This window comes from Gymnodraco acuticeps, unplaced genomic scaffold (assembly GCF_902827175.1).
Source record: "Gymnodraco acuticeps unplaced genomic scaffold, fGymAcu1.1, whole genome shotgun sequence".
NCBI classification, from domain to species: domain Eukaryota; kingdom Metazoa; phylum Chordata; class Actinopteri; order Perciformes; family Bathydraconidae; genus Gymnodraco; species Gymnodraco acuticeps.
In genome coordinates this window covers 102,411-128,504 of record NW_022990758.1, presented here as the reverse complement: position 1 = coordinate 128,504, position 26,094 = coordinate 102,411, and the positions used below count along the sequence as shown (strand labels likewise).

Genomic DNA, 26,094 nt, shown 5'->3' with positions numbered 1-26,094 from the left:
TAGGCCTGAAAATAAGTTCCACTGGAAGTTTGAATGAAGCTGTCAATGAACTGAGAGAGAAAGCATGCAGGCCATTTCATGCAATAAAAAGACAATTCACATTCAAATTCCATTTGGCTTAAATAACTTAAATCAGTATTAGAAGCCATCCTACTCGTTAGAAGCAAAGTTTGGGGCCCTCGAACAAACGTACAATTTGACAAATGGGAAAATCGTCCAATTGAAAATGATTACAATGAGTTTTGCAAGAGCATCCTACAGGTTCACAGGAGAACAACACCTGCAGAGCGGAATTATGCACATTTCCATTATTAATACAAATCCAGAAACAATCAATGAAATATTGGCTACATCAAAAAGAAACTGACCCCCACTCCTACCACCACAAAAAAATGACCTCAGTTATTGGAACACTAAATCCCAAAGATAAATGCTATGCTATCGGGCCCTAAAAAGAGAGTGCACAATGGCAGCCTACCTGAGCACAGGGACTGATGTTAAACACAGACAGCCTGGCCATAGAAACAGGCAGGCACAAGAAAATATGGCTGCCATCTGTGTGCGAGACACCGCGGAACTCAGCCTGGGCACACACACAAACTCCCAGCCAGGGTGTGTGTGTTTCGGGCTGGGTTTTGCTGTCTCGCAGACGGCCACTATGCTCACAGGGAGGGGGGGGGGGGGGGCAGGAGCTCCAACAAGCCGTGTAGGACAGAGAGTGAATGCACATACTATTCAGAGATGCTGTATGAGAAACCAATGTGAGTTTGGAACATTGAACAATATAAATCTATTCTAGTAGACCTCAACAATGGAATTATGATCAGTAGAAATGGCCATGACATGGACCTTTTAATGTTTCTGTCACTAGTTCCAGGTGCTAGTCCAAATGTCTTCTCTGAAAAAGATCTTTCCTCCTGATTATTTCTCAGGAAATATAAACCACTTAATGTTTCTGAGTGTTTATAGTGGACCAGTTTAAAAGAGTAGCCTTATGTGAAAAATAAGTAAAAGTCAGTAAAAAAATGTTACATCTTGAAAAGAATAACACTTTTACTACTCGATCATATAAACACATACGACCCAGTGTCACATATGGCCAGTTTGCCTCCGTTTTCTGTAGAAATACTTTTCTCAATGTTTTAAATAAGTAGTCGTAATAATGTGAAAAATAATGACAAAGTACATTTTTAGATGAATTTAGTTGCCAGAAGTTACCCTTTTTAATGTATTTATCTAATTTTGGTTACCCTTATAACAACAACAATGTCACAAAGTTCCATATGGCCTGAATGGCAGTAATTAAGCAAGTCACCGTGTCTGACCAGCTGTGATCCACTGGCTCCCTTCCAGTTCAGTAAATCCCCCGGAGGTGATTGTTGCTCACAGATTGTGTCGTTCCTTTCCACTCAATAATCACTCACAACAGGGAGAGCTGGGCTACAGCTAATCCCTGCAAACATATCAAAACTCACTTATCAGTTATTTTACAATTCACAGCATACATGCACTTATCCCATAGTCTAGTTTCCAGCTCATAGAGTCCCCCAAAGTTTATGATAGAAATGTATAGTAGGGGTCCCCAGCACATAGAAACTGCCGGATGCTAACTTGCATATGTTGGGCAATTTGCACAATTAGCCATAAATTGCGTTAATTAGCAAAAATTACCATTTATAGGCTTCGTTGACAATAGTAAAAAAAATGGCATGGCTGATTTGGACAATTTTTGGAGTGGTTTTTGGGGGTTATTGAGGTTGCTGAGTACATTTCTGACATTGCCTGGATAAAAAATGGCAGTTTTGATCAGATAATGCCAATAATTGTACTCTCTGTGGGCATGCTCAATAACCCCCATAACCACTCCAAAACTATCCAAATCAGACAAGTGTTTTTTTGTTACTATTCTTTACATATGTTATAATTCCATTCATCTTAATTAATGCAATTTATGCTAATTGTGCAAATTGCCCAACATATGCAAGTTAGCATCCGGCAGTCCCCAATGTGCTGGGGACCCCTATACATTTCTATCATGAAACTTTGGGGGTCTGGGGTTCACTATGCTGGCAGCTAGACTATAAGGCCACCACATCATAACTTTGTGAAAGTATGAGCCACAAATCTAGAGTTGTGTGTCTCTCCTGAATGGACACCAGGCGGATGGAGCCTAGAGATCTCTGAGCAGCAGCAGCAGCAGCAGGGTGAGGCCGGGCAGCACCAGCAGCCGGACGGACGTCTCCACCTGGAGACCAGCAGCTGAGTGGTGCAGCTCGTGTCCACAAAAGGCGTGCTCCAGGAAGAGGTGGGTCTCTGCGTTGATGGCTGCCAGGAGGAAAGAATATGAGTCGCTATTACCATATGTTTTCATCTTTAAATATTTACTTTTCTTCAGTGACTTCAATTTATTCATTACAGATTTGAATAGTTAGAGAATTCTATGGGAATAAATAATAACATGGGGGGAAAAAGAAGATAAATCAAGTGGTAAAATTAGATTAAAAAACTAAATAATAATAGTAATAATAACCAATTGGATATAAAGCAAATCAATTAACTAAACATCCAAAGGTCCTATATATTCTGTGTTTAAGAGGGAACGTTTTTGCGTGATTATTTAAAATTGTAGGAATATTATTTGAAAAAATACATTATAAATAAGAAACAAAAAAGATAAGAAAAGGTAAATTAGACAGGGTAAAAATAGTTTGAAAATGAATTATTATTATTATTTCCCCTCATATAAATAATTAATATAATAAAAAAATGCAAGGATAAACCCAATTAGATTCATGAAAAATAAAATAAATATATATGCACATATCTATCTATCTTCTGGGTTCAAAGGGATAGGAACATGTGAGTTATCACTATATTAACCATTCCAGCTGGACAGTTGGACTGTAATAATAAACTCTTTATAGGATCACCTATCAAATTATTTGACAACTTTACATTTGATTTGCTCCATCTCATAGAAATCTGTTTTAGGCTGATTACGAACAATGAATCACTGTTTAGTGAGATCTGCAATATATTGTTTCCAGCTGTTTCCTACATGCTATCACCTTTTTATTCACCCCTTTCCGCCCCTCATGTGCCCCCCCCCCCTGCAGATTGTGCTGTTGGCAGGCTCGTTTGAGGCCGAGTTCACTAACATTTCCTCTGCTGCTCACATGACCTGTAAGCCTAACTGCAGGAGATCAATGGCAGCTGATGTTGCCACACTTTGAACGCTCAATGCAATAAAGCTGAACATTTGCTCTGAAAGGTTTCTGTTTGTAATGATACACACCGTGTTCGGACCACTCGTCCCACATGTGCTGGGTGTCCTCACTGTGGAATTCATGGTGTTCATGATGATCAGGGTCTGTGGTGGAAATCCCAAAACACACAGAAATAATAATGAAAAATAAAAATGACCCCTAGGTGAGGTCAGATGTCTAAAAAGCTACAACGAGACAGCATGGACAGGATTAAGAGGAAACAGACACAAACAGGAAATGAGAGAATAAGAGGAGGCGACAGCTGTTCTGACCTTGGAGACTGAGCATTTCAAATCACCAAAATACTTGATTAAACTATGCACGATATGCACGTCTGACTATAGTATACATCCTGTCTTAAGGTTCACACTCAATGTAAAGGTTTCATTTGCATATTCACAATAAGTGTGATTAAAAAAATAACAGTACAAAATAAATAGAAAAGATAAAGGGTATAGGGATAACAATGACTTTGTAGATGCACCTTTTAAATAATATAAAAATGTAACACTTAAAATGCATTAATTGTAATAGCATAGTCAAAAAAAAGAATAAAAAATAAGTGTAGAAAAATCCACCAAAATAATATATATAAAAAAACGAAATATGTTCTATTAACTTATTAAAACGTAATTAATGCGTCTGTTAGATTTTCTTTTGCTGGGCAGGCCCATAGAGGGCAGGCCTCATATATTAATTTAAAATGTACATAAATCTTGTTTTTAAGTATAGGATACTGATGGTACATCTTGAGTAATCCTCTGAATATTAACTTGTATTATATGTTGAATATCAGTTTCTTTGTGGACTTGCAACATAAATAAACGTTCCACTATAATAAGGTGTCCTTTAGACAACTACAACTTTTACTCATGCATACTTCATAGACTCTACTTAGTACCATTTGAGTGATGCCAGAGCATCCGCTTGAGCTCCCTGAGGGCCTGGGTGAGGTTTTCCAGCTGGTCGTGCAGGTGGATGTTCTCCTGGATCAGTGCATGGATGGTATCCTGGAGCTCGAAGCTTCGAGTTTGCGGGAGCAGCAGAGCCAAGAACATGAAGAAAAGCACCGACCTGATTCCCCTCATAGCGACTGAGCCTCCTCACATCTTCGTCACCGAGGCCAAGCCATCCCTGTCATCGTCCCACTGCGTGACACAGACGTGCCTCCCTGTGGAAGTGATGGCTGCAGAATACCAGCTTAAACTCACGGGGGGGGGGGGGGGAGAGACTGTTTATATCTTTCCAATGCCAGGAGTGGAAAGCTGCCAGTGGGCTGCTTAAAAATCTATCCAATGTTTCCACATCAGCACTCACTGTGGCCAAAGCAAGAGCTCCGGTTTGTGTCACTATAATCCACTCCAAGTGAAAATGATATGTTTAAACTCAAGCTGTGATCAGTTCTAATAACAATAATAAAGGATATTTATATAGCGCCTTTCAAGGGACCCAATGTTCTGCAGTAAAGTGTCAAATCCAGTCCAGAAATAACGTGTGAACAGATGTGGCAGATGGGTGCAGATGTTTCATGCATACAGATAACCTATAGATGAGATGGAGCTCATATCTGTCACGTGGAGTACAGCCTGCTACTGAACACTGGGACACCAGTGCAGTGAGGTCAAGGGGTCGTGCAATTCAAACATTACTACAATTAAAGGGAAACTAAACTTCAACAGGCTGATGTTTGGTCGAGATCGTTGAACAGACTGAAGTGCCCTCTGACTGACCTATTTCAAGCCAGTTTCATTACTACCAGTTTCCAGGATGTTTAGTGCACAGAAGATAGCATATGCCTCAAAAGCAAGTCAACTTAAGTGTATATTACATTTATCAGACTAACCAAGTTTCCCTTTTCAAATATACAGTAGTATTGCTTAAAGGCATTTGCTATCTGCTGTAAACCTAGTCAAATTATACTGATGCGAGCGTTCTTTTGTATAATCCTGACTTCATTCTTCTTAGATTACTCACCTTTTCTAGCACAGGAATTAACATCAATGTATACCTAGAAACATGTAACATCTTCCATTGTGAATATTCCCCCTAGCAAAGATGGATTTCTACACTCACAATATACTGCATGACCATGATGCATTATTACTTGGGAATAACTTAACATGTCATATCTGCATATTACAATCCACAAACATTAAAGAGATTTTTTTCCAAACAACGTTTATTGATTGATCATGTGTATCAGTTTATGCTGTCTTTGCAGCCCTGGTGCGCTTCTTCTTCACCACAACAGGCTTCTGGCTTTTCAGGATGGCACTGGCACGACGCAGAGCGGCCTGGGAAAACAAAGGAGGCTCAAATGATATTCCTGAAAGCTCTACAGTACAAATAAACACGACCATTGTAGAAAATGATGATGTCATTAATTTGATGTTTTAAAGTCAGGCATTGAGCTCACCATGCGCAGGTCCTTCCTGTACTTGCTCTTGCTGATGATGTGCCTCACGCTGTTGAGCGTGGCGCGAGCGTTCTTGTTGATGGTGATCTTCTCGTAGGAGCTGGCAGGTTTGTGCTGACCTGTGCAAAAACAATTTAAAGACATTAGCTGTAGCGATCCAAAAATATCAAAAAACACTCCATCTTCTTAAAAAGGTGCAGAACTCATGCACATAGTTTCTTCTCCTTAAATGTACTGCTTGTTAGCTGAGTGCAGAGATCAATACATTAGACAGCCATCCTAAGAATTTGGGCTAATGCCTTAAAACTGTCCAACCGTTTTCTTTACTTTCTGAAAATCAGAGCATGAGCAACTCTATTTAAAGTCCATTTTAAGTAAGCACACATCTTCAAAATGGTGTGTGAAATATCCTTTAGACTACAGAAAGAGGTAACGGTAAAGAAAACATTTGAACAGTGCACATCTTGACTGTCACCATTCCAATGATTTAAATACATAGTGAAGCTGATGAAAATGCACTCTTGTTCTACAGACAGAGGAAGTGTCTAAAGATGACACCGTGTCAGGTTTTACCTTTACGCTTCTTCAGCACGACAACGACTCCCTTGCCATCGGCAGCTGGCTGCACACCAATGGTCTTCTTGTGCACCAAACCATTGAAGCGGAAAGAGTTCTTGGACTTCAGGTTGTTCGGCTCCTGTCACATAAAAGCAGTTTATTCAGATAAACCTGCTGGACAGCTTTGGTTTGCAACATCAGACTAAAAACTGCATATTTATTTCACTGTTAAGACCAGTCGCTTAAATAAGGACATGTCCTGCTTTTTATTGTTTGGGTTTTGGGACAACATGAGACATGCAAGATGTCACTTACGATATTGATTCACTGAGATGGAAGTTGCCGTTTGTCATATTTGTAGTATTTTTTGTGTACATGGTGATGTAATGTTAATGCTATCGAGTTATACTATATATATATAAATTAAAAAAAAGTTATACTATACAATTCTGATTTGGTTGAAACGTTACAGTAATCCCGTTTTTGTTTTTTTTAAAGATTTGGCTTATTGTTTTTACAAATCCTTATTTATCTTACATTTTACAGGTGAAGACATCCTAAATTACATGTGTGTGTTGCACTCTGTGGTCGTGCTTTATTGTACACCCCTACTTTACAAAACGTTACTTTTTTGGAACAATTGATACAGAAATCAACTTCTAAGTACTCCACTGTAATCAAACCCTTGTAAGAAGTCGTATGATGTTAAGTTGGGAAAAGTTTAAGCAGAATACAGCATATACAACTATAATGTACTCACAGTGCTGTAAGTCTGTCCGTTCCTCTTGATGAGGAAGCTGGAGCAGTTCCTGATGACCATCCACTGCAAATGGGACGACATGATGAACCTGGAAGAAATAATACAAATTCAAATGTTACTTCATTACTTAACAAAAAACAAACACCAGTAAAAACGGATAACAGCCACCGCTAGCACCGGTTACCAACGTGTTCTCTTCATGTAGCTTTAAATTATACTACATCAAGTGGGGACATTTGTGCTGTTTTTGTAACAAGTTTTACAGTGTTTTAAACATTTAACACCCTAAATGTAGAAAACACATGTAGTTCGCATTGTAGCACATTTAGCTAAAGTTAGCTCCACACAACGAGGCCTAACCTGCGACGTGCTCTATATATAATATATGTATAGGATACACTATATAGGGAAATGTTCTGCCCCGTATGATTAACAACAACATACAAAACATAATAATCTTACTTAATAAGACTAAATACAAGAAGGGAGACGCAATAAATGCACTTTAATGATCATGCTTTTAGCAGCCGTTGCGACCACGTTACCTTTTACCGGAGGAAGAGGATCCGAGAGACCGGAAGACGGTTTACGATACCTTAGTCAAAGATCACTGCGCTCACACGAATACTGTTAAACAGAGAACAATACGACCAACAACACATTTTGACACATTTAAAACAAAAATATTGTGAGTTATTGTTACAGTCGTATTTTTACGTTTATTATTACGCTATATTATGTTAAAAATGTTATTTAATGGGGAACTAGTTATGTGCACACCCAGCGGATGGACACGTCCTCATCCCGCGTAGGAACGTCATTAATACGCGCCTTGTGTTTACAGACATTCGTAAGAAATTTTATTTACAAATCTCAGCAGTTTTGACCCTAAATACGGAGTTTTTATTTGTTATAACAATACGAAAGCTTATGGGGGACGAGCACATAGTAAATAAGAAAGAAGTGCATTTTTGAACGCATGTTTTGTGTATGTGGTGCGAAAATGTTTACCAAAATACTGCCAGAGGTCAACATTTGGTGTATAACTGCTAATTGCAAAGTAAAAGTTGTGTTTTAACATGACACCTGCACAAAGAGTCTTAATGTGAGAATAACATGGATGAAGCAGAAGATTTAGAGACACGAGGGGAAAAGCTGTACTCTCTGATTTACCCCAAACACAAGGAGAAAGCTGGGAAACTCACAGGTGAGCTGAAAACAAAAATTAAACATAACATATTAGACTTATGTTTTCTATATTTATTAAAATGCCTTACTTTGCCCTTTTGACCATTTATTTAGATATTTTTCAGCTTTGTATATGGGAATTATGCTATTTTGCTATGTTCCAAGCACAACCCATAACATTCCAATGTGAGTCAAATTAAGTAAAATGTAAAAAAAAATGTTTTTTGCTAAACTCAATTTAAGTCCATTGATCAATATATATATATAAATATTATAATATATACATATTTTATTTAAGAAAAAATATAACTTTGTGTGTGTCCCTTAAATAATTGTCCACCATGTCGTATTCGGGAATCCGCCTCATTAAAGAAAGGTAATAGACTGGTGACATTTCAAAAGCAGGTTATTTCTCTCTTTATTGGTGGACTGGATACTCAACCTCTAAACTTTAGAGGTTGAGTATTGATTGAGAAAAGTATTGATTAGGAAAATCAGCTAATCACTTCCTTTATAAGTTAGCTTACTTGCTTTTCCTAAGCTTAACATGCTTACCCTGTCGACACAGACACACACACACACACACACACACACACACACACACACACACACACACACACACACACACACACACACACACACACACACACACACACACACACACACACACACACACACACACACACACACTCCAAGTTGTCTTCAAACACTAGACTAGTATGTTTGCTAGTCACAATTTGTTGAAGCCCAAAATGCTACCATAGATGCTAACTGAAGGTCAAAGTGTCCACCCTGTCGGCTCTATGTGGTCCACAGGGTTTCATACACTGTCACTTTGCCATCCTCAGGCTCTGAACAGGCTCACGTTGTCTGTTTGAAAGGATGGTCCAGAGTTCTTACAGTAATGTACATAATTGATGCTAGCCCCCCACATTTTAAACCAGTATGATCCTTTAATCAACTGTTCTTTTGTTCTCCAACCAAAGTCTTTGTCCTCCCTGTCGTGACAATGTCCACCATGTCGTTGTCCCCCAGTGTTTTTCAACTTTTATGGAAAAGTTAGAAAAACCTTTTTGTTTGATTCCTATTTAAACAAATGAGGACTTTATAGTATTGTTGACATTTTTACCAGATATATTTCTTGGTAAGTTCAACTTTCGCATATTTGAAGGGAAACCAATGTTTGCAGCAATTCATTATTATCAAAACACTTTTCCTATTATTTAACATACATTGTTAAGAAACGGATAACATATCTTTCTGAAAATGTAAATGTTTTATTCACTGTGCAATGAAAATGTATCGGGGCTCAACGCTAACTTTTAAAAGTGGTTGCCAGGCTGGCAACCAGGCATCAGCTTTTGGTTTCCAAAACTGAAAATACGGTTGCCATTTTTAGTCACCTTATATTTTAAATAATTAAGATACTATACAGTTATACATCAACTTAATAATGAACATGTGACACTAAAGAATGTTCAAATGCTTTACAATAAGTAATTAACACAATTATTTGAAACTAAAGTGGTAGTAAACTTGTCCACCCTCAATTGCTGGTATACTAAACGCCAGTAGTGCAGCTGCTGTCATGTTCTTCACAGATCCCTCACAAATGAATTGAGCAAGTCACTAGTTTCTTGGTCATCCGTTGTCTTCCTTTCAAATGTGGGTTTTCTTGACCTTTGTGCTGACCCCCCCCCCCCCCCCATAGATCCACTAGCCCTTCAGGATCGAAGTCTTGGATTGGCCAGACTAATACATTTCTAATGAAAACCATTCACAGTTAAGAATTGGATATTAATTATGAATGCTGTAAATTACCTTTTGATATGTCTAACTATATTTAAAATGTGTTACCTTTTTATAGAAGAGATTATATTTGTATGCAAATATTTTCCTATGGTAAAGTTTCGTTTTGCACTTTTATTTTGGTAGTAATAAGAAAGGGACTCTTATTTTGAAGGAACTTTTACCGGAAGTGAATGCACAGCGGAGCAGAATGTACATATATATTTCGCCTCCCAAGACTTTACACATTTCCTCTTTGCTTTCGTTCGGGTTCATCTTACGCTTTATGAGTTGAATCACTTTAATCATTCGTTTGAGATGTTGAGGTGATGGCCGAACCTTTTACCGCACAGTCATACAACTTAATTTGCTTCGCCATTTTTTGTAAAACAAACACACCGCGCACGCGAGTAAACGTGCATCGCTTTCTCGCTCCGTAATCACACCAATGCACGTGCAACTTAAGTATCAGGTTCCGACTGGTCACAACAATAATTAAATATCACTCTTAATACAACAAATAATTAACATGTATCTATTTTCGGGTGCACATTTTGCTGTTTGTTGTCCTTATTTCTTTATGTTAAAAACTGGTTGTCACTGATGGCAACCTGGCAACCGTTACTGTCGAGCCCTGACTGTATATAATCTACTTTAAATCTGTCCATGTCAGGGTGGACATACATTGTCTGCCTGCGATTAATTCATAAAAAGTGCAGGAGCTTGGGAAACGTGCATTTCTAACAGCCTGTGATCTAGATAATACAATTATTATGAAGTTAAAGAATAATGCTGTTTTATGCATTTACTTGGCCATATCTAGCTACTGTGTGGCAACATGTAGCCTATAGCACATTTCTATATATCCCTACCTCTCTAAGAATCCTCACAGCTCTCCACTTTAAAACATAATACACTGCAGTTTGTCACTGTCATATATTCATCATACTAAGTCTTTCAGTTTACTTTTGAATATTTATATTACGTGTAAATACTTCTCATATTATAAATACATACAATGCAGTACCAATGATTCATAATTGGATTAGAAGAGAACACACCAACAGACAATTTAAGTAATAGGCCAGGACTATTTAAATCTAACCTTAGTCAAGTGACAACATTATCACCAACTGTTTTGATAGTCATTAAAGTATTAATGTCAGAAAAAAGTGTTTTTCCGCTCCTCAGATATAGGCCTAATCCCAAACCACGCCCTACACCCTCCCTCTCCGTGACGGAGTGAACTCCGTGGAGTGACACTCACAGCTCAACGAGGCTCCCTCCTGTCAGATGGAGGGAGTAAATACAGCAGCAAGCTTTGGGACTGCCTCCCCTCTCTCCGGCAGAAACAGGAAATGCCGTAACTGTATGTAACAACGGTTTCAAATCAGCATCTCTTTGACAAAAAATACAAATTAATAACTAAAATAAATCTCCAAACATCTTTAATTGTGTTACTTTTGTAAAGCTCTTTTAGTTTTAAACCTGATGCTTATAAGCTTCTTAGTTTTTGCAGCAGTCTGTACATATACACAACTTTATAATAAAATGCACACATTTACCTTTTTCTAGACTAAACACAGGTATGATCCTAACGGCCCGTCCACACAGCAGCTTTAGACGATTCTTCCACCGCTTCTCTGCCCATTGACTTTGAATGGGGATGACGTCACTTTTCCTCGCTTGTCGCCGAACTGCATTGTGGGGGAGCGAAGCGAAGATTTCCAGGATTTTCAGGATGTTCAGGATTCAAAAGTTGAGCAATGTTCAACTTTTGAAGCTGAGCTGGAAGCGTCAGCCAATCAAACCCGTTTATGCAAATCTGACAGTAGAAGCTCTAGCCAATCAAACCGCGTGTAAGCAGGGAAAGCCAGACCGCAGTTCATTTCCTCATATTCCAAACGAGAAATTACGGTAGCAAATCACCCGGTTCTTTACGACCAGACTATTTACCGGGATACAAACCGGAGGAACCAGGCATGGAGGGAGGTGGCAGAGACAGTGGGTGAAACTGGTAGGTTTTCGCCTGTTTGGGGAGTTTATATATATATATATTGCTCGCATAAAATCCCCGTTTTTTTTTTGCTTTGTATGTCGGGGGCGGGAGATTCATGTGATTGGTTGTTGGTCGTGTTGCTCGCAAAAAATCCCCAAGCTGTCAGACACGCCCAGCTCCAAGATTTTCAATATTTGTTCAAAGCTGCTGTGTGGACGGGCCGTAAGTTAAAATGAGGTTATCATGAGGTTGTTAACATTGCAATTTATCAGTGGATGTTTGCTGGAACTACTTGTAAACAGCGTGTTTCCTGACGGACACACACAGCGTGGAGACCGGTCAGGTAGAGACCGGTCTCCAGTCAGCACCAAGCCCCCGGGAAGTGCGCCGGACTCTGATGAAAATATTCGTTGTGTCCAAACGGCTGTACTACAATTTCCGTATCAGTCCGGGACGTCACTGGGCCCAGAAAGACTTTTCCCCATTGACTAACATTGGGAAAGAGATGTCTGTAAATCAGCGGATACTTAAAAAAAACAACTAAATAAACTACCCAGTATGAACTATTTTATAGCCCTTATTATAATCATACGGTCCTTAAAGTTGTAAAATGCACTAAAAGCCGAATCTAGATTTATTTTCTGTCTCCATTCATTCTACTGAGCCGAGAGTGGGAGCTCGGGGGGCGGGGCTTAAGGGGTGCATGCTCTGTGAGTGCACATATGGGTTCTTCTGCTCTGACAGCTAGGCATGATGGGTAATCTGTGACGTTTCGCTCTCTCAAAAGGTGGGCCATTTTGTCTTCATGCGCCAATGAGCAGCTCTCATAGGAAAGAACGAGACCCTGCCTCCGACGCTGTATCCAGTTCTTATTATACATCCATGGTCAGACTCAGCACCGATGCAGACTCGCTGTTTGATGGCTTGATAGCCCACACCGCTCCACACTCGTTGGTTTGGAACAGCACTTAATGTGGCGGACCCTCTGCGTGAACGCGCAAACGGAGGGGTAGTGTGTAGGGGCCGTTGTTAACATCTAAATGTATCAGTTGTATTACCGAGAGATAGGAGTCGGAGACAGTGCATCGAAGGTGCAAAAGGGAACTTTATTGCGGAGCAGAAAAGGACATGTTGCTGGCTTGCAGTCCGAGTAGACAAGAGAAAGAGAGAGGAAGGAGGATACAGTATATACCCCGGAGGTACAGTAGGCATTAGTGTCCGTGCGGAACAATACCCCCAATCTGTAGTTCCATGATTGAATTATGTAACCCAGTGTATTAATAAGTGATCACTACACAAGCCCCCCCAGAATTCAAACATGGCACAATCCTCGCGTCCGGGAGGAAACACCACAGGGGCCGATGAGGGTGGGGTTGCAGGTGAGGGCCGGCCCACGGAACGGGCCGTCATAAGGTGGCCGCAGGAACGGGCCATCGTAAGGTGACCGCAAGAACGGGCCGTCGTAAGGGGGCCGCGGTATGTGTTGAGGCGAACGAAGAGCACAAAGTCCTCGGCAGGCGTTGAGGTATCCCCGGGAGGCAGGAGCAGTCTCCCCGGGAGGAAGGAGCTCAACCCGGCCGCGGGAAAACGCGCATCGGCGGCAGGCACAAAGTCTTCGGCAGGCGTTGAGGTATCCCCGAGAGGCAGGAGCAGTCTCCCCGGGAGGAAGGAGCGCAACCCGGCCGCAGGCAAACGCGCAGTGGCGGCGGGCATGAAGTCCTCGGCAGGCGTTGAGGTATCCCCGGGAGGCAGGAGCAGTCTCCCCGGGAGGAAGGAGCCGTGGACAGAGGAGAGGCCAGGCAGGGTCCAGCAGTGCGCCACCCAGGCGCCGATGAAAGCGAGGGCGACGTCCGAAGCAGCTGGCGAGGGACGAGGCCAGACAGGGTCCCGGAGCGCGCCGCCCATGGGCCGATGAAAGCATGGGCGACGTCCGAAACTGTCGAGGCGAGACGGGGTTCAGAAGTGCGCGACCCAGGCGCCGATGAAAACGTGGGCGACGTCCGTAGCCGCCGTCGAGGTGATGAAAAAGTGAGAGTGTCCACACGAGGTCAACCGGCTGGTCGAACCTCCTCTCAGGCACCGGAAAAAGCCCAAAAGGGTTGTCCTGTCCACTATCAAACAGGTAGGTGAAAATGTGAGATTATCCACACGAGGTCAACCGGCTGGTCGAACCTCCTCTCCGGCACCGAAAACAAATTGTTAACAGTCAGATGTTAACACGTCGTTAGTTGCTAGCCGTTAGCTGCCGCTGTTAGCCGTCAGTCATCGTTGTTATCCGTTAACTGCTAGCCGTCGTTAGCTGTCGTTGCTAGCCGTTAGCTGCCGCTGTTAGTTGCTAGTTGTCGTTAGCTGTTAGCCGTTGTTAGCTGTCATTGTTAGCCGTCGGTAGCTGCTAGCCGTTAGCTGTCGTGGTTAGCTGTTAGATGGTGTCGACGGCTGCTAGCCGTAAGCCGGCAGCCGTTAGTCGATGTCGTCGGCCCGGAGCCTCTGCTAGGCGGCGTGCCCCCACCAGGGAAGGTGCCGCTGCGTGTAGTGGCCAGCACCTCAGGGGTAAATTGCCGGGCGGCCAGGAAGAACCGGTCAGCTTCTTCGGCTAAAGCGCGGGCGGCAGGGCTCAACACTAGCCGTGTTAGCTAGCGCAGCCTGGACACGCAGCCGCATGTCCCGAAGAAACAGTTCCATGAAGTAGAAGTCGGGTTCTTCCGTACCTAGCAGGTCGTGTATCGTCTCCTTGTAGTCGGAAGGCTTGCTGTCTTCCAGTGCCGAGACGATGCGGGAATGGCGAGCGACGTCCTCAGCCATTCCGTGGGGGGCGCACCGAGCCTCAGTCCGTGTGCACGTGACAGCCACGGACGTCTCAAAAATTCTCCGGCAGTTTGCGAAAAACGGCCTCTCTAGCCATGTTCGGTCCAATCTCGGAAACTTCAGCGAGACTCACGTCAGGGTCACCAGTGTAGTGCCGAGAGATAGGAGTCGGAGACGGTGCATCGAAGGTGCAAAAGGGAACTTTATTGCGGAGCAGAAAAGGACATGTTGCTGGCTTGCAGTCCGAGTAGACAAGAGAAAGAGAGAGGAAGGAGGACACAGTGTATATACCCCGGAGGGACAGTAGGCATTAGTGTCCGTGCGGAACAATACTCCCAACCTGTAGTTCCATGATTGAATTATGTAACCCAGTGTATTAATAAGTGATCACTACACAGTGGATGTTTGCTGGAACTACTTGTAAACAGCGTGTTTCCTGACGGACACACACAGTGTTGAGACCGGTCAGGTAGAGACCGGTCTCAAGTCAGCACCGATGCAGACTCGCTGTTTGAGGGCTTGATAAGCCACTCCCCCTCCACACCGCTCCACACTCGTTGGTTTGCAACAGCACTTCATGTGGCGGACCCTACGTGCAAACGGAGGGGTAGGGTGTAGGGCGTGGTTTGGGATTGGGCCATAGAGATGGTGTATTAAGGTGAAAATCTGACGCAACAAGATATATAAAGATGTCAGTTTGGAATTTGAGGAATTAAGATGAACAGTTTTTACTATTTTCTGACATTTTAAACTAGAAAACTCACAAAAGGTGTTAATTTAAGCATCAAAACGCACAAACTACTTTAAAGCTCTTAAGTGGGTAGTGTCAAACTATCCTATCTACAAAATCATTTGAATGTTTGTTTACATCATTTTCAGTTCAAGAAGAAGGAGTCAGAGGCAGGTCAGGTCAGAGGCCTATTTCTGGCCCTGGAGTTTCTAAATAGAGTTTTGAATGTAAAATCATTTTCTGGAGATGTGCAGTACCTTGAGCGGCTCAAATCAAAAAGTAAATGATAAATGATCATAAAACCAGAGTTCCCACCCCTCTCTTCAGGAATGCTGCTGGAGCTCCCGGGGCCGGTCCTGGGTCTGATGCTGCAGGATAAAGCCTCGCTGAGTGCAGCCGTGGAGAAGGCCCTCGGAGCCCTGCAGCGGGCCCAGGAGCCCAGGTACGCCCACCAGGTGTTTGCTGTGTGTTAGATTCTTAAAAACATTGTATATATTTGACCTTTTGCCCTCCTGCAGCAGGGTGCCGTGTAAGGAGGAGGACGAGGTGTCTGCGTCCTCGGACTCTGTGGGGGAGCATCTGTTTGAGCTGGTGGATGTTTTCAACACCGGACACTCCCAGAAAATCACAGGTGAGCCGCTGATCCTGAGACACATAATACATATATCTTTAGACACCAAACAACATCAGCATGTTTTCACATTTATATGTAATGTATGTGCCCTTCCTTGCTCACTAAATGGTTTCACTTTGAATGGTGTTAGCTGTAACTCGGCCCTTCATTGTGTTTATTGTCAGCCATTCTACAGTTTTTCTGTCTTCACGGTCAACTTTTTAGTTCAGTTTTATTTTCTATTTTAAGATGTTAATATTTATGTTTGTTTATTTTTTACTCTTAATTTTTTTAATGATGTGCAATGCCTTTGTTAAAAATGGCTGCTGTAACGAAAACAATCCAATTTGGGATCAATAAAGTTGATCTTGTCAGCAATGAAGTATATCATCATCTATATTTATATGCAATTAAACGTTCAAACTAATGTGTAATGTATGGAAATACCCTAACCCTTCTCTAAAAGGTATGCTACTGGAGCAGCACAAGGACGCAGTGTTACATCTTCTATCAGATCCACATCTGCTGGAAGAGCAGGTGACCTTCGCACTGAAGACTCTTCAAGAGTATGTGGTGTATTACTCGTGTTGCATTTCAAATCTAAAAAATAAAAGATTAAGAAATATTCTAAAGAACGGAATCATTCATGAAATTATCATTTTAAATCAACATTTTAATGAAGAGCAGTCTCTTTGGAAAATCTCAATTGAAGTTTGTAAAGATATGCCAGCCCCAAATATGTTTGAAATAATATTCCTGCCTCCTCCGTCAGGCAGAACATGGAGGAGACGGACGTTAGTGACTGGTCGGACGCTGAGGACACAGAGAGGCTGGGGGAGAAGATATTCTCTCTGGTGGAGGGGCTGGACCCTCTGCATGCTCATGACATCACAGGTGACCTGAGGCTCTGTAGGGGTGTCTCCTGTTAGAATCAGGACGCTGTTTTGGTATTCTTATGTGGTCTCAGTACAAAGTGATTTATTCTATGGGTACCTACGTTTTAATGTATTCAGCTACTGTTAAGGAAATATTAGCTTAGGTACTAGTCTTTGACCCAGTCCACCATTCTTTACCCCCCCTGTCTCTCTGCCCATGGCACAGGCAAGCTACACAAGATGGTTTACTGGCTAGGGACATTTGGTAGTCCACTTTATCAGGTATATATGTCCCTTTGGTATACATTCTTAAGCCGGGGACAAGAGTTATAGTGCTTAGGCCTGTTTTATATTGTTATGATTAATGTTGATTGTGCCCATAGAACTAGTTAAAGTCTCCGACTGGAAGAGAGATCTTCAGAATTGGTCGGGCAGGAGCTGTCCCCTCGTGGTTGCAGCACATGTCAATTCTCCTGCCGTAATTTTGAATAAACCTCCAGAGTCTCACAGCAAATTCCAGCTCTACCTTGTTCTCGCTGTGTTCCAAGTCCTTGCTCCAGAAGTTTCTATTTCAGCTACTAAAAACAAAAGAAAACCAGAACAATATAAGATGTATTGTTCTGTATGTAGCACTTATACTGGTGTATCCATTTTGCTAACACAGGATTCTTGCTGTTCTGAGTAAGCATCTCAAGTAGCTTTGGATACAAGTGTCAGCTAAATAAAATGATACATATTTAATGAACATTGTTCCATTGTTGTGCAGGTATGCTGCTGGAGATGGAGCCCGCTGCTCTCCTTCAACTGCTCAGCAACCACACCCTGCTGCAGGCAGCTGTTCAGAAAGCTCAAGCAGCCCTGCACCCACGGAACCAAACTCTCTCCACTTAAACACAAGGGCAGCAATTGAAACACACAATAAGACATTTATAATGATAATAATAACGCTGGGAACAGCTTGCACATCACTCCAAGAGATCATGGTAATACAAGTCCCTTTGTTTTATACTGATTGTTGAGCGCATTTTGTGAGTCTAAGTTTGATTGATTTGATTTACTGTAAATAATTGAAGAGTTGAGAAAGCACAAATTGATATTGCCCCCTTACTTTCATCAGAATCATTGTTGATTGAATATGTTTACTGTAAAGTAAAAAAAAAAATCTAATGTTTGCCAACAGAAATGCTGTGACAATTGATCAGATAGTTTTTGTACTGTACATAATGACGTGGTGAACTGTCTTTGCTAACAGAAATACAGGAGATTATATAAATGGAGGACCAACTTCAACAGTGTCACATTGTGTTTTAATTGCATTTGCATGAACTGTATCTAACAGTAGAGATGAAATGATAATCTATGAATCAAACCTGTAATCCCCTCCATCACCATCTGAATTTACATGGAGGAGGAATAGTTTTTGGTGTAACTGGTGATTGAATTTCCACATCACATAAACGTTTTTTAATCTGCCTCCTCCTTTGTATGTGATTGGCTAAGGGGTGGGAGATCTCTAAGCGGTTGACCAATCACAACAGAGCCGGCCAGCTAACCAATCAGAGCAGACTAGGCTCTGGTTTGTAGTATGTAGTACATATGCCAGGCCTGTAAGTGGCGCTGCTGCCGCCACAAAATACACCAAAAGCAGCGAAGAAGACCCCGGAGCATGGTTGCCATGGTTGCCCTTCTGTTTATTCTCCGCGGTGGACGGCGTGTGCTCCTGCTATAAATCTCTCCGGTAGTCCACCACCACCAGCAGATGAAAAACACCCACCTCTCCGCCTCTTCCAAGGCACGAGGGAACCGTGCGGCAGAGTTTCCGTTAACATTTGTTTTCGCCGGTCAACATGTCCAATTGTCCATTAAAGTTTAAATCTTCCGTACAAAATTAGAAAAGTGCCGGTCAGAGGTCTTCTTTGTTATTTATTGAGCTTTAAAATAAATTGATAACGACTGTATAATACTATAAGAATAATAAACGGAGCCTCTCTTTTCCTCCCCCTCTTCTGACAGCCCAGCAGCTGATCTCTGAGCAGGAGACGTGGGGAGAGGGAGACGGGGCTATTTCATCGTTATCAGAAAATGATCGTATAGAGGCGATTACACAGAGCCGTTTGCCCTCCCAGAGCGTTCCGTTTGCAGATCTATCCACCTTGGGACCCGTTATCGTTTGGGTCCGTTTCTATCGTTTTGTTACGGCCTCGTGTAAATGAAAGGGCTACGCAAGAGAAACTATGCGGATACAACCCGCTTCGTCCTCGTGGGGCCGCAGCCTCAGAAAGGGTGAAAAGAGGTGCTGCAGCCAGTGCTGGAATTGGGCCGGTACTCACCGGTACGCAGTACCGGCACTTCTGGTTCTGACCCATGGAGTACCGGCACTTCTTGCTCAGTACCGGCATGCTGGCGGTACTCCGGTACTCATGCACCGTGCCAGTACTCAACACTCTCCCGCCGTTCTTATTATACATCCATATATATATATACAGCCGCCCGGTACTCAGTAGATGCGTCATGAGGTGCCGAACGGACATTCTCATCGCTCTAACCGCTGGAGTTTCACAGCGGCTGTCAGCTGTTTACTCCTGTCATTCAAACAGAACGTGCTGGAGAGGGGGCGGGGCTTATATTCTCCATGTAAATACTGTGGTGGAAACGACTATGTCAAAATTAACCTATTTGACCGTGATTTAATAGTAATACACGTTTCAAATAATAATAATAATAATAATGCCGAAGTAACAACATACTGAAAACTGTTAGTAAAACCATGTTTTAATGCTTTACAATTTACATACCTAGATGCACGTGTGTTGTGTTTATGCAGTGCAACTCCCACCCAGTGGGTGGCTATGTAGAGTGATAGAACAGAGCAGGCACGCCCCCGAGAGAAGGAAAGCAAGTCACGTCACAAATTAGCATTTCTAAAATGTTAGCGTGGATTAATAAAAGTGCAAAAAGACAGCGGTTGTCGCCGGAAGAAACTTCAAATACAGAGAATGCTGTGCCTGTGTTGGAAATTGTGTCTGATGGGGAGCTTTCTTTGGTTGATCCTCCTGCTCCAAGTTCTAGAGCATTAGCATTAGCACTAGCTCCGCCGCCTCCTCCAGAGCCTCTAACGTTAGCTGCTGCTGGCGCAACTGCCACCACCAACACCGGGCAAAGCGATGCACCTGACTGCTGGACAACGGACCAGGTGCAATATTTTTGCAAGACCAATGCATGGCTCCTTCTTAAAGATAAGAAGCTAGGATGTGGGATATGCAGAGATGTCAAATCTTTGGGAATACACACTGGACAAGGACTGAAACTGTCAACTGAATGGGGTGAGTGTGCAGTGTCTCATTTCGGTGTTCACAAGGGCAAACAACAAGCTAGCCTGAGAAAACAAATCAAAGAACATAAAGAATCACAAGCCCATGTAAAAGCTGCTGACATCCTTACATCTGCTTCACGTGAAACTATTCAACATCAAGTGCAGTCTATGCATAAATCTGAATTAGACACCACTATCAGAGTTTTTCGAACGGCATATACAATTGGCAAACATAGCCGGCCATTCACAGACATGCCAATTGATTTGAATGTACAGAAACTGAATGGGCTGAACGTGGGCAGGGTTTTGCACTCCAATAAAACCTGTGGCGAAATCATCGACCACATAGCTCATGAGCTGAAGAAAAAAATGGCAAAAGACATTACAGAAAACCAAAGAAAACTCTGTGTTTTGGTCGATGAATCTACCACTATTAGTGGTAAAACGGTGCTTGTTGTGTGTCTACACTCAGCATTAGCTGATGCTGAGCCCGAAACGTTTTTTTGGGAGCTGATCGAGTTGGATGGAACAACGGCTGATGACATCACAAAGGCGTTAATGGAGTGTCTTGGAAGAGATTTTAACGAGGACTTTTTAGGTCAGTGTTTCGTTTCTTTTGCATGTGATGGGGCTTCAGTCATGCTAGGGAAGAGAACAGGCGTTGCTACCCAGTTGTGTAGTAAATTCCCAAGCCTGTTTGTGTGGCACTGCTCCAATCATCGTCTAGAGCTGGCAGTTGGGGATGTGGTCAAGGAGGTCTCAGGGCTCAATCATTTCCAGATCTTTTTTGACAAACTCTATTCCTTGTTCCATGCCTCCCCAAAAAATCAGAGGCAGTTAGCGCAGTGTGCGCAAGCAGTCGGACAGCGTCTCCTGGTGATAGGGCGTGTTTTGTCCATCCGCTGGGTGGCTTCAAGTGAAAGGAGCGTCAGAGCAGTCTGGGAAAACTACCGAGTGCTTCATGATCACTTCACAAATGCTGCAAACGACACGAGCAGGGATTCCAGAGACAGAGCAAAGTACAAGGGCCTGGATGATGTGCTCACATCTGCAACGTTTGTCAGCAATCTGGGACTGATGTACGATGCGCTCACAGAGCTCAGCGACCTCTCTCGGCAACTCCAAAAAAGAGAGATGACACTGCCTACAGCAGATAGGCTCTTAACTCGAGAAATATGAGTTTTTGAATCCATGGTCACCATGCCTGGCCCACACATGACTACAGTTCATACAGCTCTAGCTGAGAAGTCCTTCAAGGGTGTTGCCCTGCGTGAGAATGGCAGGCTTGTACAGATTCATGCAGGTCAGTTTTTCCGCAGTATGGTAGAGAATCTGAGACACAGAATGACTTCCACAACCTCCTCTCATGTCAGCACAAGAGAAATCCCATTACATGGCCGGGAGGCCCGGGACAATCAGCTAATCCAGGACATGAAAGTTATCCATCCTGGAAGTTGGCCTGAAGAGGAGTTAGACGTACAGTATGGGGACGTAGAGGTGCTACGTTTGTGCGAAGTGCTGAAAGTGGACAGAAGAGAGACTGTTCAGGGCTTTCGCGAATACAAGGAAACCAGGGCATCCCGTACACCTGCTGCCATGGAGCCTCTACTGAAAGCAGTCCGAACCATCGCTGTCTCCACTAGTGAGTGTGAGCGGGCATTCAGCTGCATGAACGATATCCTTACTGCAAAAAGGAATGCGCTCTCTGTCAGCCGACTGTCCAGCCTGGTTTTCATTAAATGTAATGGACCATCACTAGGACAGTTCAATCTGGAACAGTATGTGAGGTCCTGGCTGGCAAAGGGAAGGAGAAGTGCTGATGAAAGAGCCTGTCCAGCTCCAGCCCCTGATACTGATGTCCCCAAGGCCTTCTGGAGCCTTTTCTAACAATGTGAAGTATATTGCAAAGCAGCTCACCCAGTGAGAAGACTTTTGGCATAATGTGCCGATTTGTACAGATCCTGGAGATAGAAGGACTTCAGACCAACCAGGGAGTTATCTGATCAGCTTGGTGTTCAATGTAACTCTTTACCATGGCTCAGACTTTGTTACTTGCAGTTACAGTTTCTCATTTTAGATTGTGCAAATTTTGCATTTGTTTTTACATGTTCTTTGTTCATGCTCTTTATCATTTTTCTGAGTTGGAAAGTTAGATTGCATCATAGTTTACTTTATACATATTTGTATTCTTCAGTGGTGAAGTATATTGCAAAGCAGCTCAGCCATGTGAGAAGACTTTTGGCACTTTTTCGTTTTTCGTTTTCTGAGTTGGAAAGTTAGATTGCATTCAAAATGTACAGAAATACTTAATTTTGTTAAAGCTTTTTATAAAAAATGCTTCTGACCAGAGCTTTGTTTCCTTGTCATTAATGTTGAACACCACCAGAGGGGCTCTCACCTGAAAGGTCTCTGCTTCATGTGTCTTCAGCAGAAGATCTAGACTTTGATTGCTATATTTTCAGTTAATATTGACCTTACTGAGCTTTAGCCATATCCGCTGCCTATCATAAAAAATGTTAAGTACAGTGAACCTTTCTAAAATATACAGTAGTAAAGAGACAAACCCACCAGCATTATAGTAGCCAAATTCTTGTTTGTGGGCTGTATATATAAAATTGACTTGAAAAAGTTGCTGATTTTAGAGTACTGGCACCTTTTTCATTCCAATTCAAGCACTGGCTGCAGCACAGACAGAGCTGTTTGAACATGAAAGCATGGAGACATGTCCCAGGAGAGACACCACACTGATCATGAGCATGATAGGGCTCATTTATAATGTTAACACACTTCATTTTAAAACAAGACATTCTGTAAAGAATAAAACCAATAGACATGTTTCAAAGTGCTACAGAGCTCAAAAATAACTTTATTACCATTTTGTTTTCACTGTTTTATGTCAATGAGACATTCTAAACATTTGGGAACAAATAATTTCCTTCTTTGAAACAAAAGGGGACCTCTTTTAAAAATCACAACCGGATGTCTACAAAATCATTAAATCAAACATTTGGGATGACAAACTATTCAAATAAAAAATCACATCAGAAAATAAAAAATGAAAAGGAAGTATTTAAGAGTACAAGTTACTCATTTCACAATTTAGATAACGATGTATTTGTCTGCAGAAGCGGCCGATACAAACGATCAGAATAGGAATCCACATCATCGCTCTCTGATTAATCATAAATTCATTTCTTCAAAGCTAATCAGAAAAAATGAGTTGCTCTCCCCACACACACACACACACACACACAGCTTGTTGCCTACAGCTCATAAATACAATCAATCTGATATACAAACATTTGGATAGATTAATTTTAAGCGACATTTAAAACAGTTTTATTTCCGATTCCTGCTGTTCTGAAGACCCCTTGTTTTGGTGACATCATCAAACTGCAGCCTATCTGGGACGCAAGACCCCGACACATCTTTAAGTCAAGAGTTATTTATGGGCAGGAGGACATTTAAATAAATATCTGAATATCTGTAAGGGAGGTCAGTCTCTTGTGTGTCGTGCAACATGTTTCCTTCACTGGAGGAAAAGCAAACGACACACTGGATTTATTCTCACACAAAATGCCATCTCCAGTTTACAGAATAAGTCCAGTCTGAAATTAAAAGGTGCCACTGTCTTTCTTTCTATCCTTTCACACATTCAAACATTTGGACTTCAGACACAAAGAGGGAAACCTAAAACATGACCATGTGTTGATCGTTCTGTTAACAGTGTTAGATCTGAGGGGAGCAACACGTTTATTTTTCAGTTTCTCGTATGAATGGTACAAGCCTAAAATCTATCCGTCTGTTTCCTGTGTGGAAGCAGGAAAAAAAGCCTGTTTAAAATTCACCAGTGACGATTACTGAACTGAAGGAAGAGTGGTTAACGATGAAGATTGAGACTGAGTCTGCTCTCCTTCGTCGCGGGCAGAACGAAGGGTCCTTTCGGCAGAGAGCAGTAGGTCCATGTGCTTCATCTCTTTATCCAACAACAAGTCTGTTTCCACCATCTCTCTACAGGAGGGGGTTATTTTGACGGAGGGTACTGCCGCTGTCCGCCCAAACGCCCGGGGCGGTGTGTCCCCCCCGATGGTGCACTCGCCTGAGAGAAGGGATAAAAAACAAACTTTAAGACGTGAAGAGAAGAAGAAATAAGAGCATTAGGGTATTGTAAATAGAATAAAATAAATGAAATGACAGGTCTGGGGTTATTTACAAATCTGAAATTCTTGATTGAAGACACAGTCATGTTATAAAATGTGTGTCTTTTTAATCAAATGTTATCAAAATAAAATATAATTAAAACGAAATATATAATAAAATAATCCACAAGAGATTTAGCATTATAATGTCAGAGAAAATAAAATAAAAATTCTTGGAAATGTACGACTTTAATCTTGGAAATGTAGTTTGTCTTGGAATATTGCGCTATACCCCTGGCTCTATCCTTTCTTTTTCACCTATACATTAACCTTATTAGCTATTGTGCCTTAAATAACAAAACTATTATTATCGAAATTAAAATCCTAAATCCTCACCTGTGCAAACTGTGCAGGGTTATAAAAGGTGACGCCTCCAGCGGGTGGAGGTCCTGGGGCAGGGGGGCTCTGCAAAGACCACACACAGTTACTACAGTGTGTGCTGAGGCACTCCACACTTTGGTGTTTCAACAACATCATTAAAACAGAAGCAAGGAAAAGCAACGGCAAACAGGTGCGGCTGGCTGTGGTGAGCATGCAGTGTGGAGGGTTATTGAAGCGGTGCGGTGACAACAAGCAGCGTCTCCAGCAGGCTCACTCTGATCTCTAGTGACTTAAGGTAGGACTCTGCTGTAGTAGACTTTTAGAAGAGAAATGTTAGCGGCTCTTTGAGGCTGTGTAGACACAGCAGGGCTTTAAAGGTCAGCTGTTATCCTTGTATACATCAACACATGTCCCCTCAGTGTTCAGAGACTCTGAAAGTCCCCCTCTCCTTTTGTCCTGATCCTTCTATATAAACCCTGTCTGAAAATGAGCCAATCAGATTGCCACTTTGTGATGTCTCAATGTTTATTTGGGTTGTGCAACCATTAACCAATAACCAACCAATGTAACCCCCCCCACCTTATCACCTGAATCTCTTCCTAGAACACCATTGTGTTTTTTTAAACGAAAAATGTTTCAACAGCTACAAAGTGACGATGTAGGGAATGTTTACTCTTTTCAAGGTCTCATGTATCACCAAAGTTGTTAGAATTAATTCTTGAGGGAAAGATAAATGTCTGAGGAAAACTTCAAGACATTCTGAACAACACATGTCAAATAGGGTGGCAACAGTGTGCCCATATTGCAGTATACTGTGGTATTAGATTTGACCGTGCCGTGTATTTGGAGGAAAAACTGACATCATTGATTGTACGTGAGATAAAGGTACAGATTGTGTACATTTTTTATATCATAGTAAATTATTTTAAGGAGTTCCTAGCTGATGTTTTTTTCATTTAGTATTAGTAGCTGTGTTCTAACATGCTTTAGATATAAAACATATTATAGTAACCTTCTTTTCAAAATATATATAAATAATAATGATTTAATACCAAATACAACAAAGAGTGTTATAGGACCTTGAAAAGGTGTGTGAAGACATTACATTAAAAACCTTACATTAGCCCTAAAACCTCCAAAGCCAGAAGGCTTCATTTAGAGGGGAACATAATGTACTTAGTGTCATGGTGAATCTTTTGATTGTTGATGAAATATTTCAGTTGGGACCAGATTTGTGGAACAGAGCAACATTCAGCGTATCTC

General features: G+C 42.0%; 3 protein-coding genes across 4 annotated transcripts in view; 1 reads left to right on the top strand and 2 right to left on the bottom strand.

Annotated features, from left to right (window-relative positions):
• Nucleotides 1–5,425: 5,425 nt before the first annotated feature.
• On the bottom strand, nucleotides 5,426–7,614 carry rpl28 (ribosomal protein L28). The gene is made up of 5 exons (XM_034232287.1): nucleotides 7,546–7,614; nucleotides 7,001–7,088; nucleotides 6,256–6,379; nucleotides 5,683–5,801; nucleotides 5,426–5,560 (listed from the first exon to the last, which is right to left on the bottom strand). Exons 2-5 carry the CDS (start codon nucleotides 7,079–7,081, stop codon nucleotides 5,471–5,473), a joined length of 414 nt encoding a protein of 137 aa, XP_034088178.1. The 5' UTR covers nucleotides 7,082–7,088; nucleotides 7,546–7,614; the 3' UTR covers nucleotides 5,426–5,470.
• Nucleotides 7,615–7,687: 73 nt separating this feature from the next.
• LOC117556774 lies at nucleotides 7,688–18,471 on the top strand. Of its 2 annotated transcripts, none has more exons than XM_034232286.1 (6): nucleotides 7,688–8,207; nucleotides 15,838–15,952; nucleotides 16,032–16,141; nucleotides 16,590–16,689; nucleotides 16,896–17,017; nucleotides 17,765–18,471. In XM_034232286.1, the coding sequence occupies exons 1-6, from the start codon at nucleotides 8,117–8,119 to the stop codon at nucleotides 17,887–17,889; spliced, it is 663 nt and encodes a 220-aa protein (XP_034088177.1). In that variant the 5' UTR covers nucleotides 7,688–8,116; the 3' UTR covers nucleotides 17,890–18,471. The 2 variants fall into 2 exon arrangements, with proteins under 2 accessions (XP_034088177.1, XP_034088176.1); XM_034232285.1 differs by having other exon boundaries at nucleotides 7,775–8,207; nucleotides 16,029–16,141.
• Nucleotides 18,472–23,146: 4,675 nt separating this feature from the next.
• The window catches only part of sec16a (SEC16 homolog A, endoplasmic reticulum export factor), a 36,646-nt gene continuing 33,698 nt past the window's right edge, over nucleotides 23,147–26,094 (bottom strand). Inside the window, 2 exon segments of the mRNA XM_034232280.1 lie at nucleotides 23,147–24,410; nucleotides 24,847–24,915. Of these exon segments, the coding sequence (XP_034088171.1) occupies nucleotides 24,336–24,410; nucleotides 24,847–24,915 (144 nt within the window). The 3' untranslated portion in view covers nucleotides 23,147–24,335.

Coding starts and splice junctions, on each gene's coding strand:
- rpl28 (XM_034232287.1), bottom strand. CDS start 7,081: ATGTCGTCCCATTTGCAGTGGATGGTCATCAGGAACTGCTCCAGCTTC. Junction 6,380..7,000: donor ACGGACAGACTTACAGCACT/GTGAGTACATTA, acceptor TTTATGTGACAG/GAGCCGAACAACCTGAAGTC. Junction 5,561..5,682: donor ACAGGAAGGACCTGCGCATG/GTGAGCTCAATG, acceptor TTGTTTTCCCAG/GCCGCTCTGCGTCGTGCCAG.
- LOC117556774 (XM_034232285.1), top strand. CDS start 8,117: ATGGATGAAGCAGAAGATTTAGAGACACGAGGGGAAAAGCTGTACTCT. Junction 16,690..16,895: donor GCACTGAAGACTCTTCAAGA/GTATGTGGTGTA, acceptor CTCCTCCGTCAG/GCAGAACATGGAGGAGACGG. Junction 17,018..17,764: donor GCATGCTCATGACATCACAG/GTGACCTGAGGC, acceptor ATTGTTGTGCAG/GTATGCTGCTGGAGATGGAG.